Source organism: Vanacampus margaritifer, chromosome 13, assembly GCF_051991255.1.
Source record: "Vanacampus margaritifer isolate UIUO_Vmar chromosome 13, RoL_Vmar_1.0, whole genome shotgun sequence".
In the NCBI taxonomy this organism is placed as follows: domain Eukaryota; kingdom Metazoa; phylum Chordata; class Actinopteri; order Syngnathiformes; family Syngnathidae; genus Vanacampus; species Vanacampus margaritifer.
The window spans coordinates 22,880,451-22,900,676 of record NC_135444.1 but is presented as its reverse complement, the minus strand read 5'-3'; the positions used below and the strand labels follow the sequence as shown (position 1 = coordinate 22,900,676).

Genomic DNA, 20,226 nt, shown 5'->3' with positions numbered 1-20,226 from the left:
GTGGGTCAAAGGGGTCTACGCAAAACATCTGCTGATCCCCCCCCCCCACCCCCGTGCCGTGTCGCTAACGCGTCGCCATGCGGGTAAACAAACATGGCGGGGACCTAATTGAATTACTTCCGTCCGTCAACAGCCATGCGGATGGGCGGCTCGGACATGTTTGCTACCACAGTGGAGGCAAAAGTCAGCATGCCGTGTAGACCTCAGTTCACAGAGTGTCTTTGGATGAACTCTACATGTTTTTTTTGGCGGGGGGGGGGGCTTTTTCTTTAGCTTCTTGGGGACACAGTTTAGCGGTTAACTTGTTTGCTTTTTATTTTACACTTTTTTTATTACACTTGTCACAATTCTAAACAGTGTTCCCTCACTTTTCGTGGGTGCTACGTTCCATGCCCACCTGCGATAGGTACATTTCCGCAAAGTAGAGGTTGTTAAAAAAAATTTTTGTTTTTTTCACCTTATAACTGCTAATACTGTTTGTCACGTTAATGAGCTCTTTTTTTTTTTTTGCGTAAACAAGCGGATGGCTTCATTGAAGTTAATTGCCTTCAATTAACTGAGACAGTAGTGGGGTTTTCATCCACCCATTTTTATTTCAATTTTCAAGAAATGCAAAAATAAAACTGAATGGAAACGCTAGAAATTCAAAAAAGGGCCCAAAATTCGCAAGAAAAGTTTTTACGCTGAGAGGGGGTGGATTTTGAAGCGTATCCCAAAAAGGAAAATGCTAATTTTGGCTATGGAAACGGGTTTTGCAAATAAAGGCTGACGCACGTTTTGACCGGATATTATGACACACGTACGTTTGTAGTCACAAAGCAATGGTGGACAATAAAGTACGGTATGTTTGGGGGGGACGACGAAACAGAAATCTTTTTGGAATTAATTAAAGAAAAGAATATTAATGCTATTTTAGATGGAAAACAGCAAAGAAACGCTACGGTTTATCGAGAACTACAAAAGAAAACTCATGTGACGTCATCGCACGGCGCAGTCGCTTCCTGGTCTTCTTCTTTCTCTAAATTACTGGTGTATCACATCTCTATGGTGTATAGCGCCACCTACAGCGGCGTAGTCTCCTTTCAATATTTGCAAAAGAAGAACAATCCATTAAAAGGAAGCTCGTGTATTATTCACTGTGTGATTAATTCATGACGGAGCCCATCAGCGATAAACACGTACGGCGTATGTCGAAGACGTAAACGTGAGGAGATAGAGGAACATCTCCGCATTTTACGCCGTCTTGATTGCTTGGCCTAGATACAACATTATGGATTATTCTTATCCTCGCCTCTCGGGCTGCAGCGATGCATCATGGGGGCAAAGGCTTTCTAAGTTCACTCGCTTACGTAAAAAAAGAAAAGAAAAAAAGTAGCGTATTGTGTAGCAGCAGGAATCCACGAGTCACGCTGAGCTCTTTATTTCATTTTTTGGGGACTATAATCCCAATGCGGTGGTGGAAGATCTCAAGGGGGAAAACACAATTCTGGGAGGCGAGTCGACTTTACATTAGGGAGCAAATGATGGAAAAATACAAGTACATTTTTTTGTTTGATTAAAAAAAAAAAAAAACATAAATTATGCATTTAATTTTGACAGAAGGATCAGTATTTTGAGCTAACTTGAACTTGAAGGTGTGCTTGCTGGTCAATCGAGCAGATTCCAGAAACTATGTGGACGAGCACATAGCTTTATCCAGAGTCTGCATTCATCAATAAAATGATCATTGTTACCTTTTTGTGTCTTTGAATTCCACGTAAAGCCGCAAGGAAGGTGATCTGCTGCTGCACTGTGATTGGTCAGTCTGTGTTTCTTGGTTTGCAAATTCTGTGTGTGGTAAAAGTGAACACAGAAAAACACTTACACAGCAGAAAACAACTATAAGTCAAATGTTTACACTATGTAGAACATAATTTGCATATGTTTTGTGTGTTATTTCTGTCTAGGAAGTGTTTACACAGTGGAAGGAGTACATTTTTAAGATATTTTCCTGCTAGATGTGCAGAAAGATTGTCTTCCAAACAACAGACGACTTATCCAAAAGGGTTGTTTGTTTTTTTATCACAGCAGAATTATTTATGACAGCTTTATTGAACGCGGGGATGACTTGACAGCTCTCAGATGTGTTCGGTAAACAATGTTGACAGTGTTGATGAAGGATTTTCAACGCATGTCTTCCTAAAAATATCACTCAATGGCGTTTAAACACGCCACCGGACAATGAAACCGACGGGCGATTTGTTGCACAATGAGATCTTTACACCCACAAAATCCTGGAAAAATAGCAGCAGCCAATTATTTGAGGAGTCAATCAGCACCAAAGCTAACGTTTTTTGACGTGAGGCCACGCTCTCGCTCAATCTCGATCGTTCCGGATCTCAAACCGCCTCGTTGGACCTGGGAACCCCATGCAGCTGTCAGAGAAATGCTTGTGATGGTTCCCATTCCTCACGGCTGCTTAGCGACTCCCACAGGCTTTCTTTTCGGCCTAAGCATCGACGTTGTCGTGGAGTGAATGGTTGCCAAGACTAGAAAGCTGACAACGCAAAACTTATTTTTGCTACAAAGATGTGTCAAATCTATATTAAATTAGACTTGGAAAGAATAAGAAGACAGAAAGTGCTTGGGATTTAACTTAAATGGTCCATTCTAGAATTGGATGACATTTTCTTTCCCTCAACATGAAATTTCAAACAATTAATGCACAAAATACAAAAACATTTACTTGTTGTATTATTTAAAGTCCCTGTATAAAAAAAAGCCAAATATCTTAAATGAGGCTTCAAAATCATGAGAATGTCCGCTGAATGTCACACTGTATACAGTACACCTGTTTGCGCCAATGTGTTCCAATTTACTTATATGTAAGCATGCTGTGGTTAGCTGAAAATGCTAACGCTATTTTACTATCATTAGGCCTCCTTTCTACGTGACACTAATAATAAAATAAAATCAATTGTGCGCTGCTTGCTGACTTCCAAGTTGTTGTAATTTCAAATCACTAGACACTAATAAAACTGAAAACTCTAATTAAATGACTTACCCATTTAGGTTTTTATTTGTTCGTCTTGTACATCAGCGTTATGGTGACGTCACAAAAGGCAAGCCCTAGTGATGTTTGCGACTACAGTAATTCTTTATGATACTGTATACTCATCGTTTCCTTGGGCTTCGTGAATCACTGGCCCTCACATGTATGTAAAAAAAAAAAAAAAACATTATTTTGACCATGTATTCTTTTAACCCATCGTGAATAACTCGAATATTTGACGCTTTGATTAGTCTTTGAGCGGGCAAATAGTTTGGGTCACGTGACAAGAGCCACACCCGGAAACAGGAAGTTCTTGCTGCACCTGTCACAAGTTTCTTTTCTCGAAAATTCCCTGACAGTAAAATCCCGAGGTTTCGTCACAGAAGAAGGAAACCTAACTTTACCTGCGGTTGTTTTATGTCGTCAGTTGAGGTGAGTTTTGTTGTTTGTTTTTTTGGTCATCGCTGTTGTAAACGCTTTTCATTTATCCTAAAGGCTTCCATGGAGGAGGAGGAGGAGGAGGAGGAGGCGGCGGCGGCCCCCGCAGAGCCCATGGCTTCCGCGGCGGCCCCCGCCGAGCCCGTGGCTTCCGCGGCGGCCCCCGCCGAACCCGTGGCTTCCGCGGCGGCCCCCGCCGAACCCGTGGCTTCCGAGTCTCCTGCGGCGGCAACGGCAACGGCAACGGCAACGGCAACTACTGAGGCGGAGAAGCCGTCCGGCGCCGAAGTCGAAGAGCCGGCGATGGAGTGCGCAGCGAGCCGCTGTCAGTTCGGAGACCCCTCGGGAGAGCCAGCGCTTTCTCTGAATCAGTTTAAATGCAAGAAGTTCTTCGTCCTCAGGGTAAATTGTGATTTAATGACATCGAAAGAATCTAAATCCTGTTTTACTTGTTTGGCTTTTCTTTTGTTTTTACTTTATTAACAAAGTAGTAAAGTACCAAACATTTCAACATGTAAATGAGCAATTTTAATATTTATTTTTGTTGTTGTAATGTGTCACAGTCAAAAAATGTGTACACTCTCCCTGGCGGAGATTCATATTGTGTGCTGGGCGAAGTGAAATGTTAACTAAATATGTATGAATATTTGCGAAGGTCTAGCAAAAAAACACACTCATCGTTTTTCCAACGAAACTAGAAATATTAGAGAAAAGTCTTAGTCTTGTATTCTTTGATCCGCCCTTGTTGGCGTTGAAACTTAATTTTGCTACAGGTTTGTCCAAAAAGAGAAAAAAAAGACACACACGTGAACACGCACTATATCTGTGTGATTGCTGACCAATCCTAAAAGGTTTGTCATTTCGACAAGATGGCGGCAAAGCACGACCTGCGTAAATGAAGCTCCTCAATTTATTCTCAAGCCGATCTCAGAAGTCTTAAGAATTGCTACGCAAACAATAGACCCATTCCTAAAAAATATTGTTCACAAATCTGAAAGTCTGTTACGGACAAATTCCATCCACCTATGTTGTTGTTTGTTGCTGTAACATTTTATTTGGTTTGTACTCCCCCCCCCCCCCCCCCACCTGCTGTTTTCACATATGCTGGGTGTCTCGGGGAAGCGTTTGACATCCCGTGTGCGTTTGTTTTTCCATGCAGCCCGGCACGCTGCACCAAGCCATCAAAGAGGTTAAAGTTCTGGTGGAGCGAGAAGTGGACAGCAACATTGTGGGCATCTGGCTGATGGCAGAGTGAGTCCATGACAAACACAGACGCGCACGTTTCCTGTTGACGCACAGGCTGGCTTCCACATTCTGTCAATTAAATGCAACTATTAAATTGGAAAAGAACAGAACAGGATGCCAGAAAGTCAAAATGAGTCCGCATCTGTGAGGAATCCAGAGCGCTGTATAATTTGTCCATATTTTGTTAGTCTTCATGAAAAATGAAAACTTTTATGTTGTGGGGAGCTCCGAAGCTCTAAACAGCTTTTTGATTCTTGCTATTTCTCAACATGTTGCCAATAATAATAGTACGTCTTATGAATTTTTCAGCTCCACTTACATTTGACATCAGGTGTAGAAATTGTTAGCGCTCCTCATCAACGTGAATAGTTTCAGCCTGACAAAATGGAGGCCAACCAGCGATTCCAGAAAGTCACTTTCACTTTGCTTCGCCAAACCGGTTGGCGGCTGGAATTTTGTTCTTGTGCATTTTCTTATTTTCCCCAATTTAGCTTGTAACATTCCAACTTCTTTTCATCGTGGTCCCAATTTGTTTGCCGTTGTTGTCGACCTGACCCCGTGTCAAAGGTCGTCACGCTCACTTTTTTTCTTTCTTATCAGAGCTGTCAAAATTCATCGATAAGTAATCGGTGATCAAATTAACCGACAACTATTCTAATAATTTAGTAATCGTTTGGAGCAATTTTTTCCATTTAAAATTGTCCAAATCCTCTGATTTCAGCATATCAACAGTTAATTATTTGTCTGTTATTTCCGTATTCCTTGATGAAAGAAGACTGACTATCTTCTGTGTTTCATCAAAATAAAATAAAAATAATTTAAATAATAATAAATAAATTTAATAAATAATAAAATAAGACATTTTGCAAACATTTGTTTTTACTTTGGAAAACAATGATCAAACCGGTAACATAGTTCAACATCATTTGCCCTTTTTTATTTATTTTTTATGTTTTAGCTTTATGAATACAAAGTACGAAATAAACATTCATCACTGGTTAATAAACAGTAATTAAGGTGTGGGGGGGGGGGGGGGCGACACTATTTTAATAGTCGATAGTGAAAGCACTATTTCTTATAATGTGTAACCCGACCTTGCCCACGTGCCTCGCGAATGTGACCCCCACCCCCCTCTAGTAGCAAGTGCTTATTAATTTTGAAAGGTGAGTTGCTTAATTTCCTTCTCTTTATTTGCTTAGTTAAAAAAAAAAAAATGGAGCGGAGGCCTTAGAAACACTGGCGTGCATACTTTATGATCTTTTTTGCCACGGGCGTTTTTGTGAAATTTTCGAGCTTTTATAGTACATAATTGAGCAGACCTCTGATAACATGTTTTTTTGTATTAACCTGAAGCCACCGCGTGCAAAAAATGACTACTAGCTACTAAAACGCCAGCGCTGGAGTCTTCTTCCAGCCTTCCGCACAACACAAAAAGTCATTTTCTCCCTCTTGACGAGGTCCAATTAAAGAGTTTTTCAAAGGCATGAAGAGAAAACATCAGACAAAACAACATCAATCATTCTGTCAGTGCTCTCTGGCCATTAACGGAGTCGCTAGCATGAGAAAAAAACTAGCGTTTTCACATTCGCCACTTTGCAATTATTTCAGTAAATATGTAGCCATTATGCTACGCTATGCGTCCTTATGTTGCTGAAGAGAAACGCAGGTAGGTATGTCATATTTTCATGTATTCACTCTTAACTCAGTCAAATTAATAATATGGAAAATGTATTTGATTGTAATCTGCTCTTTAACACATTTAAATCACACCGACAAAGTAGAGCTTTCAAAATGAATCGATGAATCGACAAGTGATTGATTATCAAATGAATCAACATTTATTTTAATAATTGAATAATCGTTTGAAACCATTTTAAAATTGTCCAAATCCTCTGATTTCAGCATATCAGCAGTTGCTTGTTCACTCATTTCAGTAGTCCTTCATAAAAGAAGACCGGTTGGTTATCTTCTGTGTTTAATCAAAATCGGAATTTTTTAATCACGATACGAATACGAAGTACGCAATGATAAATAAACAGTAATCAGTGGGGGAATGTTTTTTTAAAATACACTTTAATGCAAAATTAAATCTCATTAGTCGATTAATCGACTTAATAATTGATAGATAAATCGATTCTAAAAATAGACGATTGTGACAGCACTATTTCCAAGGTTAAAAATACAAGTATTTTCTTTTACAAGCAACATTTTCTTGTCTGATTCCAACTTGACATCATACCAGATGTTTTGCATCGATTTATTGGGATACAACTTCCATAATAAAAGTTGCCGTGACCCGGATTCGAACCGGGGTTGAGTACTAACCACTATACGATCACGGCAAACTATTCCAGCACACGTTCCCACCTGGACTTTGAGTGACTATAACGACAAGTAATGAGGGCATGTTTGACTTCAGGGTGGATCACTGGAACAACGAGAAGGAGCGCTTGGCCGTCATCACCGACAACTTCCTGCTGATCTGCAAGTACGACTTTGTCATGTTCCAGTGCGAGCAGATCCAGAAGGTCCCGCTCAACATGGTGGATCGCATCTGCTACGGAAGCTTCACCTTCCCGCCCAAATCCGTACTTCAGTAAGTGGCCGACATGATGGAGATGGTTCAGTTGAGTGCATCTTTCTGCTCATCAGGCTCGTTGTCAGCTTAGCTTAGTGCGCACACTCGATCGCTGAAGCTCTTTGTTAGGTTTAAGGAGCTAATTAAAAAAAATGGAGGGGGGAAAAAAGTCTCTGCCTCGAGAGTTTCCAAAATTCCTTGTAATTATCCAGCTCATGCTCCACTTTGTTTTATACAAAGAGACAAAATCCCCTTTGCTTCTACAGCCAAGGGTTTCTTTTTACGTCATACCTCAAAAGTACTAAGGAGGGTTGGCAACATACTTTTTTTAGTGTTGTAAGAATAAAGTTTTTTTTGTCATGAAAAAAGTCATACTTGTGTAAATGTTGTGTGTGAAATCTCAACTTTTCACACTACAGATAGACCGATTTGTTTTTTTCAGGGCCAATGCCGATTATTAGTAGTCAAGGAGGGCGATAATCGATATTTGAAGCCGATACTCATTTTTAGTAAAGGGGGGGGGGGGGGGGATACAAATGCCAATCTTGACTTTGTTGTAAGGTCTTAAAGCTTTAATGCTTATTCAACAATTTTCAGACTTTTCAAAATGTAGAAGTTTTTTTTTTTTTATGTTAAACAATCTAGCATACTTCATTTTAAATTTCTAAAAAAACAAAAAAATGTTGAGGGAGCTCCCAAGGTTATAAGTACGTCTTAAAAAGTTAAATGGAAAGTTAGGAAAGAAAATACCATAGCTGTTTTTTCCCAAATTTAAAATATCCTGAAATCTTTCACATTTCTTTGTTTTAATGTCAAACAAAAACAAAAGGTTCAGAAGGTTCCCAGGGTCAGCAGCATCTCTTATAAAGTTAACTGAAAATTTGAATAAATAGTTCCCTGAGATTAGAATAGTTTTAGCTTTACTATTTATCTGCAATCAGATTTGGAAAAAAGATCGACACCGATATTCGTCAAAATGCCCAATATCGGCATGGCCAATTATCGGTCCATCCCTATTTCACACTCTCTTACAACTTTCTTTTGCCCAAAATATTACTTTATTCTTGCACGGTTTACAGTCTTTGATGGAAAAAAAAAAAGGTCATTTTGAAAAATTGTGACTTTGTGATAATGTATTATTCTCATGAGATTTCATGTATCGGTAAACATTTTTAAACAAAATGTTACTTTATTCTTAACTTGATTCTCTTGTTGCTTGAAAAAAAAAATCCAATGTTTTTTAACAAGCAAACTTTTTTCTCCCCTAAAATATTACTTTTTCTTAAAAAAAAAAAAAAGATTTTTTTAAAAAAAAACCTTTATTTTAAAAACTTTGTGATACTTACCACCTTTTTCAATGTTAATCTGGTAGAAATATGAGGCTTGTTTTTCTCATCAGCATGACCCTAATACGTCATGAATCTTCCTTTAGTCTTACAAGTCATTTGCAAAGTTGGTCTGGTACAAACGCGACACGAGTGTCGATGGGTTAGCGCAGCTCAAACGAGGTGACGCAAGAGCGCGACGTTTTTTTTTTTGTGTGTGTCTGGAACGTTCGGAAGTGCGAGCTGTCACTTGGAGCTGTCACTTAGCTGATTAGCGGCTAAAATGAACGCGGTCCTTTTGATGTGAACCTTTTTAAAGGCGGCTCGGGGGATAGCGCGGCGACGCCGGCTAATTTGATGAATAAAATGTAATGCGCTGTGAAGAGCTTAGAGAGCGTCGTCTTTATTCCAGGCTTTATCTCGCGCGCATTCCCTTAAATTATACATAAAAGAGCCGGCGGAAGACGCGCGGGACAATCGAGGGAGAGCGACAGATCCAAGCCAGGGCGACGTTCTCGCTCTTCTCTTCTTTTGTCCCACAGGAAGTGTCTTCATTTTGCGACGAGGTCACTCTGTCACCGCCTCTTATTTGGCGGGAAAGTGATCTGCGGGAAAAATGAGTCCTCGTCAAGTGATGCCTGTGAAATGTCAACTTTCTTGGCGCAAAAAATAAATACACCCTCAAATACTGTTGACTTTTTCTTCCAAATACCCCACAAAAGTAACATTATAATTCTCATATTGGCAATTAAAATGTTTTTATTGTTTTCATAAAATCGAACTTTTATCTATAGACTGAGTGCAATTTCTGCAGAAATTGCGTGGGAATGCTGAAAGCTAAATGCTAAGATTTGAATGCATGTGGAATTAAATTGAGAGATAAATTGTGAAATGATGACCTCCTGGTTACGCACTTTATAAGTTATTTGTATGGAAGTGGGCGTGGAAAGTGATAGAAAAAGTTCAATGTCTGCCCCATTGAACATGAATGTGGAAAAGTAGATTGTTAACGTTAAATTGTGTGAATACTGTAAGTAATGTGAAATCAGTTGATATATAGCCCAGGAGGTGTAAATTTTTGAAGCAAGTTGACATTTGTAAATCGCAAGTATTATGTGGCAGTTGTTACACGGCAAAAAAAGTGTGGAGAATGCTTCAGCATTCTCACAATACAAAAAAAAACAAAAAAACTTACTGTATACAACTTTATTTTGTGATATTTTCATCGAATCTTGTTAAATAAAAAAATAATTTAAAAATCCCCTCTCAAATAAGAGTGACTTTTTTTGGTCCTTTAAAAAATTGGTCCATTAAATTTCTATTTTATTGAGGAAAGACATATAGCGATTTTTTTCTTTTTTTTTTTTAAATAGGATTTTATTCTTGTAAGATTCTGACTTTTTGTTTGTGACAGATCACGAATATCGGCCATTGGCTTCGTAGATTCGTCTGATATATTTGTATTATGACTTTTACTAAATTTTCCTGGCGGGGGGGGGGGGGGGGCCTTTATTCTCATTTCTTTTTCCCCCACCTCCAACTCTGCATCTGTTTTCTCAAGAACATTTCTATTATTAGCATTTTTTTTTTTCCATAAAATTGAAAAAAAAAAAAGTTTCTCGTAAGATCTTTTTATCAGAAAACACAACTAACTATAAATACATCATGAACAAATCGGACCTGATAAAATTTGAACTTTTCTCATCCCCAATTTTATTTTTTTTTAATCTTTACAAATGCAGAAGAAAAAGCAAATCCTTTTGCCATTCTTTGGTCCAATTCCCCCCTCCCCATACACGCACACACGCACACACAAAGTGCTGCGGGGCGGTGTGTATATTTTCATGTGCACATTTGCAGATGTGCTCAAAGATGTTTTTAAGTGCTGTCTAGACGCGCTCATTACCCCGTACGTCATTCGCCCTCACTGTCTAAAAGCTTTTAAGAAAATATTTTTCCTTACGTTTAAAAAAATATTTATATAACCGTGCACCAAAGAGAATTAAACTCCAATTTATACTATACTTCTGAAGGAAATTCTTTAACGTACAATTCAGTGGTGAGTGTCCTGAAGACAAACGTCAAACATGACAGACTGTTGGTTGAAGCTCAACAAGCAGATGTAGTTCACGCAGTCGGCCAGCAGAGGGCTGTAAGAACTCAGCACAATAGTCAGCCTCGCTAGACGACATATTGCAGTTGCAGGCGAAGGACGTCAAGTTAGCATTTCAAATGAGCCTGACTTTGTGTTTCAGAGGAGTTTCCAGACATGCTTTTAAAAAAAAATAAAAAATTAAGTGAGATTTCCAGCCATCGTTAGGGTTTCAAAGTAGGGTCTCAAGACAGTATTAAGGTTCGAAAAAAGGGTTTCAAACCAGAGTTATTGTTCCTAACCAGGATTAGGATTTCAAGTTATGTTGTCACGACAGGGTTAAGCGTTCATGTTATCATTTCAAATTAGCCGTAGGGATTCAGAGTAGAGTCTGAAATTAGGCTTCAAGACGAGGCTAGCATTTCTCGGCTTGGCTTATTGTGTAAAATTAGGTCTCTTAAATGTGATTTAAGGGTTGAAAAGGGGTTAGGTTTTTCAAATGCAGGGTTGCGGTTTCCAATCGGGACAAACAAACAATGGTAAGGTTTTAAAATTTGTGTTTCAAGACAAGGTTAGCGTGTTTGAAGCCTTGGGGGAGGGTATTAAGCTAGTGTTGGCGTTAGTTCTAATTTGCATATGAATGAATGAATGAATTCGATACATCGTCATTCTTAAAATCGAAAATTTGCTCAATTGTGAAATCAAATTTTGTCTTCTTTGCTGGATGGGTGGTTTACAAGACATGTTTACTACAATAGCTACCAACTACTTCATTTTGGCATTTAAACACCAACTATGAATGTTACATTTGTGTTAAATCTGATTTAGGACCAGTATACATTATTGTTGTCTGAACATTGGGCACATGAATTATTTTTTTAATAAATGAAACCTTTAAATAAATGTTTGTTAGATGAAAATGGAGATTTTATTTTTTGCCCATATCGCCCAGCCCTATTGAAGCCTGTGTCAAGTTTCACACACACGATCTACATGGTCAATTTAATGTGTTCATTGACACAAATGTACATCTTGTTGTGAACATGATTTTAGTTAGAAAAGATTGATTCTGTTATTTACACTTGTTGACAGGTTACATTGTTTAAATTTCACCCATGCACTTTCAGTACCCTCTCCTGCCAGCAGAGACCGCTGTTGCTCTGCAAAACTTCATTTCTAAGCTTAAGCGTTCATTGCCACACTGAAGAGCTTGATTGTCGCTGTGCATCTGCCTCCATCTTAACTATTAAATTAATTTGAGATTCATCACGCTGCAAGTTGACAATCTTATCCCTGCTTACTGACACTATACCTGCTTTGACCTCATTTGAATTACCGCAATATTAAATAAAATATGATGACATATTAGAACAACAGTTTGACTGCAAAAGCAAGCAACATTAAACATTTACATTCCTAAAAACACAAAGTGCACAGGGATTTTCCTCCTGAATATTCAGGAATGTATGAATTAATCAAGAGCAATAAATATGTGATGTTCCTGGTGTACTGATCTAAATTCATTCACCTCGAGAGCAGCGCGGGACCCTAACGCATAACCTTGAAATCGAGCTCCATATACTTCATTTGAACGCCGCAAACTTAACCCGAACATAAGCAAAAGCCTCAAATGAACACCTAATCCTAAACCCAAAACAAAGCCCCGAACCCAGCACTAACCTTGGCACTTTAGCCCTCAAGCTGACCCCTAAACATCGACATCACACATAACCCCCAAGTATCAGCTCACCCTAACGCTTGCACCGAAACCCCGAACGTTGGCCTAACTCCTCCTCCCAGGCTGCCCTCTTTGCCGGTGTTGTTTCTGGCCGCCGCTCCACACCCTTGGTTGCATGCATGCACCTATGGGTGGCTGACAAAGCTTCAGGCACTGTTGAGCAATCGGTGCACATTTGTTTGTTCGCCCCGAGACAATGTGGGCCACTTGCCATGACAGCTGGAGCTGCACTCTATTTATCTTGCGTGTTGACTTGCGCGTCCGAAGCGCTTGAAAGCCCACAGGAGGAATTTTTTCCTTCTTCCATCACTCGCCCCCGAGCTCAGAATACAGTGTTTCACTTCGTGTATGCGCACACTGCGGATTAAGTGGAGCGCTAAAGGGGAGGTCAGTCAAGGGTGGATTTCCTTACCTTCCTCGCCTTCCTACCTTCAGGTGTAGGATGAAGGATGACATCATGAGCAAGGAAAATTGTGTTCGTTTGAATTAGTAGCAATCCTTGATGCAATCGTTAAAAATAAATTTAACTCATTTGCTCCCAAAAACTAATAAATACGTTCTATTTTAAATATTACCATGCTCCCAAAGACGTATTTATACGTTAAAAAGAAAAAAAGAAAAAATATATATATGGAAGGCTTTGATACAGCCTCTGAACTGAAGAGAATGCTTGAAACAATGGTAGTTATTACAAAAACGGCAGTAGAATATAAGAGCGCAACTAGGGCCATGTTGCAAAAAAGCTCTTTTCTCCACTGTTTTAAACAGATTTGTGAATAATAATGAAACTTAGCTAGATCCTAATGCTAATTGTTGCAAAACGGAAACAGTTAGAACATCTTTTTTTCTCGAATCTCTCTCTAATCTTTCTTTTGGTAGGCCTTGCAAAATCAGTCAAAATCCAATAAAACCGCCGGGAGCGAAGGGTGTTGCTTCAGTGAAAATGTTAAGATACAGAATTTTCCAAACATTTGAGCTTTTTTTTTTTATGTGGGGGATTGGTAACTATAGCAATATAGCTGTCAAGTCCACCCAGCCTGGGATAGTTGTAAAGTACATTCCTTCAGCAAACACTACATAAATCTAATCATGAGTCTGTTGCGCTCCCCTAAATATGAGAGATTGGCCTTAAGCCAAAAATGCAAGGGACGATTTTTTTTTTGTGTCCTTGTCCAGCTCTGGCCATGCCCGAAAAGGCACAGAAAGTCTTGAGGCGACAGTTAAGATGCGCTGGTTGAGCCTTCGTCTTGAGATCCCAGACTACTTGCACAGAGCATCAGCATTTCATGAATTCATATTTTAAATCTCTCCTCCCACGGTTTCTAATTTGCACCTTGCTCAAAGTGCCAGAGGCCAAGGCTGTCTCTTAAGTCGTAGTGAAAGTCCAAAACTCAAGCACCCTCCCACTTAAAGCCAGCGAAGACGTCCAAGGCCTCTGGCTGAAAAAAAAGCACCGCCCTGCTCTCGGCTTGTTTGGGCTAGTCTGACTCGCCGTTGATAGCTTACCTGTGGAATTCACAAAGCTCTTTCTTAAAAAGTATATCTATATATCCTCATTTACACGAGGGCCATAGCTCAGTCCGCTCACAAAGGCCAATGTGTACCCACCTAACCCCCCGTGCTCACTGGCCTCTGTGGAAATATAATCAGTCTTTTGAGGCCGGGCTTTGCTTTTGTGCCACCTTTTACTCCCCCCCCCCCCCCCCTCGCAGAAAATGTTCCTGTGCGGCATTGTCATTGCTAAAAGCTCTTCTGTAAACACATCTGGATGCTTTGCGCGATGACGTGGCCCCTCCCTTGCCCAACGTGGCGTACGTTTGAGTATTGTTTCGCCTCAGGGCTGTTTTAATTGAATCTTGTGCAAGCTTCTGTGAGCAAATGAGCACATGAGCCTGATGACGGATCATTAAAGATATCTGGACTCTTGGTCAATCACATGCGTTCCAGCTTACTCATCCGTATTTCATGCAACTGTTCACCAACGTTCAAGAAAGTCATTTTTAATCGCAATTTCAACTCTTATGATATTTAGGTGATCGGGTTAGGCTGAGGTGCTTAGGTTACATTTATGTTCTTGAGTTTTTGGAATAAGGCGAGACTTTAGGGTTTAGGCATTGGTTTTAGGACAGGGTTCACCAATTCCGGTCCTCGAGGTCCGGACTCCTGTAGGTTTTAGATGTTTCCGCCTACCAACACACCTGATACTAAAGATCGGGATCGTTATCAGGCATGCTGATGAGCTGATTATATATAGATCAGGTGTGCTAGTGGGCAGAAACATCTAAAACCTGCAGGACTCCGGACCTCGAGGACCGGACTCCTGCAGGTTTTAGATGTTTCCGCCTACCAACACACCTGATACTAAAGATTGGCATCTTTATCAGGTATGCTGATGAGCTGATTATATATAGATCAGGTGTGCTAGTGGGCGGAAACATCTAAAACCTGCAGGACTCCGGACCTCGAGGACCGGACTCCTGCAGGTTTTAGATGTTTCCGCCTACCAACACACCTGACACTAAAGATCGGGATCGTTATCAGGCATGCTGATGAGCTGATTATATATAGATCAGGTGTGCTAGTGGGCGGAAACATCTAAAACCTGCAGGACTCCGGACCTCGAGGACCGGACTCCTGCAGGTTTTAGATGTTTCCGCCCACCAGCACACCTGATACTAAAGATTGGGATCTTTATCAGGTATGCTGATGAGCTGATTATATATAGATCAGGTGTGCTAGTGGGCGGAAACATCTAAAACCTGCAGGACTCCGGACCTCGAGGACCGGAATTGGTGAACCCTGGTTTAGGAGTTATGGTTACTTGGCTTCATGGTAGGGGTAGGGTTGAGTTTAACTGACTGGGTTTAGGGCAAGAATTCAAGATGAACTTCAGCAAAACTTTCCCTTTGACTTGCAGCTTTGCGTGACTAACACAATGCCTTATTGTCTGTAAACGGTTTTGTTTTGACATTTAGTTCTGTTTTTGAGGGGGAGAGCGGGTGCGCCAAAGCTGATCTAACCGATTAATCAAATGGTATTTATATGAGCGTTGCGTAACTTCCAGTCAACGATGCTAGCTAGCTCCAGGCTTTTAGTCATCTTTGAAGTCACTTTTTTTTTTTAAACACAATCTTCAAGCCGTCGTAAATATTGTAGCATCGCTCTTGATTTTTGAACTTCCTGTGAACCCCTAACAAAGGTAGCGTATTCCTCCGACATTACATTCTTTAAGCGTCAGGCCTCGAATACATTTGATGGACAAACACCATGCAGAGTTCTGAGGAAGGTTTCAAAGACTCGCGACTCTGCAAGCGTTCAGTCATCGAACGCTTCATCTAGCCTAGAGAAGACGTAGCCCGGGGGCTTTTTCATTAAAACCTTTGGTATTTTCCCCTTAAAAAATGAGCGCGCAGACAGAAGACAGAATATGACGAATACGCTGTTGATTAGCTTTAAGTCTTGAGATCACGCTCACATAATGAGCGTACCCCGGAGGGCGCTGTTGCCATTGAGCACCGACAGATCTGCTTGTCCCCTGCAGGGAAATCATGGGGGGCTGCCACAGTATATATTTTGTATATAGTATATATTTTTGGACTAAAACATGAAGAGGATTTGCCTTTCTTGCTATTTAGATTCAACGCCGACAGCAATAGATATTTGCAAACATCTTAGCAACTTCCAGGTATTAGAGCAGCCTCTCCCAAACTTTTACCACACAAACCGTGAAGCCACACACACGTTTCATTATCCTGACAAGAGTTGACACACCTAGTCTCCTCCCACAGGTACCCTAAATAAAAGTCAAATTGAAGCCGTTTTCACTCATGAAAACATGTCAACCAAACTGAAACTAATCATGCTCAAAATATTTAGAATAAATTTGTGGTTTGGAGGATGTATAAATAGATGCACGGCTATATGTAAAAACACTGGACAAAAAATGTGCCAAAAAATAACAATAATACAAAAAAAAAAATAGAAAAATAAATATATGTTCAGATCTACAAATTAGAAAAGAATACACAAATATTAGAAACAAAAGCGGCAAATCCAGGTCCAGAAAATAAAGACCCTGCCACAGTTTGGCTTTAGCCCCTTGTGCTAGCTAGTTAGCGCCCTAGCAGGTAAACAAGGACCCGGGGAGCTCGCTAGCTAGCACCTGGGGCTAAAACAAAACTGTGGCAGGGTTTTTATTTTCTGGACCTGGATTTGCCACCTCTGATTAAAAAGAAATACATACATTAGAAACTACTACAGAAATATTAGATGAAAAATACGCATGTTAGACAAAATATTAGAGGGTGAAGCAATTTCAAAAAGGAAAAGAAAAATTAGAAAAAAAACAACTAAATATTACAAATAAAATATAGGAAAAAGTACAAACAATCTTACATAAAAATACAAACATTAGAATATAGCAAAATAATAATGGAAATGATGTTATCTTGTTTAACCAGCCGTGTTGGCGAAGGCTTGCGGGTCTTCTGGGACCGGCTCAGGGAGCCGTCCTTCGTTACCTGGTGGAACCCCTTCGCCACCGACCTGCCATACGTCACTTTCACAGATCACCCCGTGAGGAACATCAGCGAGGCCTTCGACATCATTTGCGATGTAAGTTTTTCGAAAGACGATACCACTGTAACCTTGGAAGTCGGATTCATGTCTTTTTACACTTTCAGGATTAAGAATGCTAACAAAGGGTTAGGGTTAGGGTTAGGGTTAGTTCATTTTTTAAAACTTTTCATAAAGCCTGTAGAAATAATGGGAATATGATGCAGAGGGTTGAATTTCTCCTATGAGAAAAAGTTGTCACATGACTGAATCACCATGCAATCACCATCCAGCTTAGATGTTTTTACTGTTTGGTTTTTATGCTTCAGTTAGATGTTTACCCCACACTCAACTATTCTATTGGGTCATTAAAAAAAAAAGAAAAAGAAAATAACAGCATGATGAAATCTTTTATGCGGGTGAATGATTCATCTCTGGTAAAACTGACATGGTCTGGAATTCTCCATGAGTCATTTAACCAATAAAGGGCGTTCAAATACGAATAATAATGCGTACGGCAGTTTTTGAATATGGCTACTGTATACAGTAATATATTTATGATTATAATATAGATACATACGCCTTCTTTAACATTTTAAGACAGTTTGCCATGAGATCAAGGAACGTGAAATGGAAATTGACAGTCAAAACAGTGATGCTTTGCAAAGCGAAGCGGTGGTTTCATCATGGCCAAGGTGAGGAATTTGTTAATTCGCATGAGGTGGAGAAGAGAATTGAGCAATCACAGTCATAGCTCTTGAGCCATGTCACAACATTTCAGCTCAGTCCAGGGACGACTTGGTGGAGGAGGAGGAGGGCCATTTGTTTGGCAGCTTGCTTACGGGTGGCAAACGACGCCTGGATGGCAGCCCGTCTCTGGCATTTGACAAAGGCAAACTGATTTAGCGTCATAGAGGTTGCAAAGTTGTTGTTTTTTTGTTTTGATCCATTTCTAAAGCCCCAAAATAACAGTTTAAAGTGGTTGTGAGCTCATGAACCAAAAATGCTAATGTTATGTTTGAAATTTAGGGTAGCTAGGTTTTCCACAATTATGTGCTACAAAAAGATTTGAGAGATTTTACGTTGTTTCGCTTCCAAAACGCCGAACAAGCCCTGGATAAATACAGGCTCTTTATAAATGTAAGCTACAGTTGGACTCCTTCAAAATGCTAAGGCTAGGCTAGTAGGTTGAGGCTTAGTTTTCCCACCACTATTAGCCTGCTAAGCTAACATGGCTAGCAGTTTGGTCATAGTTGTAATGTTTATATAGGCCTATACCTTTTTAGCTTTTTAGCATTTGCCTTATTTAGCATCTCTGTTTAGCATGATTTCCATGTCTTGTGCCGCCTGTCATGTCTTACCTTGTTGTTCGCAGATGGACAACTTCCGGGAGCAGCTCAAAGAAGCGGCACAGAAGGCCCACAAAGCCAAGCCGGTGCCTGGGAAGGCCAACGGCGTCCTGCTGCTCAACCAGGACATTTGCGTCAAGGCCTACTTCGGCTTCATGTCCTTCCTGGGCAACACCAACAAAATGGGCTACTGCATGGCGCGGGGAAACCTCGGCTTTTAGAGCTGCCTTTCACGGTACTTTCATCCATTTCCTCCCTTTTCTGCAGTTAAGTTTGGTCGGTTGCTCACTCAGGGAACAAACTCTAACGCGAACCAGATTCCAAACCGTCTTTGTATGGTTTACTTTTAGAATGTAAACAAATAAACTTTACCGTTTTAGAATGTAAACAAATGTACTTTGCAGTTAACACATGTACTTTACAGTGAACAACCCCCCCTTCAAAAACTGACTACTCACCAAAGGAGCTTAGCACAGTTTAGTTTAAAAGTATATTAAAACAAATAAAAAATAGTAAAACTATTAACCCTTTGGGGAAAAGGAGACCGTTCCCCTTGTAGTTTCCATGGTAGTCCTTTACGTTAGCATTTGCTACATGCTGTTTAGGTTAGCATCTACTACTAATTTGTACGCGTCGCTGATATTCCTTGGTTGTTAATTTACTTTTTTATTTATTTATATATTTTACATTTGAAATAATATCTGGAAAATTAAAAATATATATTTTGCTAGTCCTTTGTTTTCTAAAAAAAAAACAACCCAGAGAAGGCCAACTTAAATGTTAAAGACTTGTTTTGCTTTCTTTGGTTTGCGATGGACTTAGGGAATCGGATCCTAGTGTCACACTTTCGTCTTCTACTGTTTACTGCGTACTGATATGCTAATTTGTCTCTCTATGCGATGGTACTCCTTTCTTCCTCTGCGCATCTCAGATAAAAAGTCGCTCAGCACGCCGTTCAGCCTCCTCCGAGAGCCACCCCGAGCACGGAGGGGGATGCGCTTGTCACTTTAGCTTTATAGCTATAAACATACAAATGTTTGTATGTTTTTACACTTGTGTGTTTTCACGAGGTGACGTGTTTGTGTCCGCTGAGATTCCTGGCAGCAGCTGTTCCAATTACACCCAACATTAAGCTACTCTCATCAGAAATATACAATTGTTTGTTGTGCATTTTACACAGGACTTGTGCAACTTTAGACAGATATTTCTTCATCTACAAGGAAAATTTACTAGTCGACCAGTATTTAATGGGTGATGTTCTTTTTATACATGCAGTGCAAATGTCTGTCTAATGCAGCAGCTTCTTAAAAGTTGAGCTGGCCTTTTGATCACAAACATACAATTGTGTTGTGTCATTTTTACACGGAACTTTTGTGTTTTTGCTAGGGGGCGCTCCAATTGTTTCCCGACGTTGGCGGCAGCTGCTGTCCCACTTTTACTCGACATTGAGCCGCCTTGTGATAACAAACAAACAACTGGTGTGTATTTTTACTTGTTTGTTTTGTTTTTTACACGCCGTTACTGACTTTAGTATTTTCTCGTCCTTGCTTCTGTGTAACTTAAACTCCTGGGTTTGTAGTAAAGTCATGTCAAATTGGAGCACTAATAAGTTCAATTTGTTAGGTATCCGCTCAAGCCTTGTAGTTTACATTCCAAATAAACAAGGGATATTATAGATAATTGTTTTTAGCTAGATTATGACACAAGTTTGTCGTATTTCTACAAGGGTTTCGCAGATATACTGTTTGTGTTTAATCACTTGTAAAAAATCAAAACCAAAAAAACAATAAAGTTGTCTGTTCTTGATGCAATTTGATTGAATCTGTCACTTCGCTGTAGCTAATTTGTTGAATATTGAATTTATACAATTATACAA

At 39.9% G+C, this 20,226-nt stretch overlaps 1 protein-coding gene and 1 long non-coding RNA gene across 2 annotated transcripts; one reads left to right on the top strand and one right to left on the bottom strand.

Moving 5' to 3' along the window:
• Positions 1 to 622: 622 nt before the first annotated feature.
• On the bottom strand, positions 623 to 3,317 carry LOC144062097 (uncharacterized). Its single transcript, XR_013296336.1, has 3 exons — positions 3,044 to 3,317; positions 1,734 to 1,827; positions 623 to 1,669 (listed from the first exon to the last, which is right to left on the bottom strand). It is a non-coding gene; the product is annotated as an uncharacterized LOC144062097 (long non-coding RNA).
• Positions 3,190 to 20,161, top strand: tprg1 (tumor protein p63 regulated 1). Its single transcript, XM_077583036.1, has 7 exons — positions 3,190 to 3,463; positions 3,527 to 3,871; positions 4,629 to 4,720; positions 7,134 to 7,310; positions 16,908 to 17,061; positions 18,377 to 18,585; positions 19,737 to 20,161. Exons 1-6 carry the CDS (start codon positions 3,449 to 3,451, stop codon positions 18,569 to 18,571), a joined length of 978 nt encoding a protein of 325 aa, XP_077439162.1. The 5' UTR covers positions 3,190 to 3,448; the 3' UTR covers positions 18,572 to 18,585; positions 19,737 to 20,161.
• Positions 20,162 to 20,226: the final 65 nt, after the last annotated feature.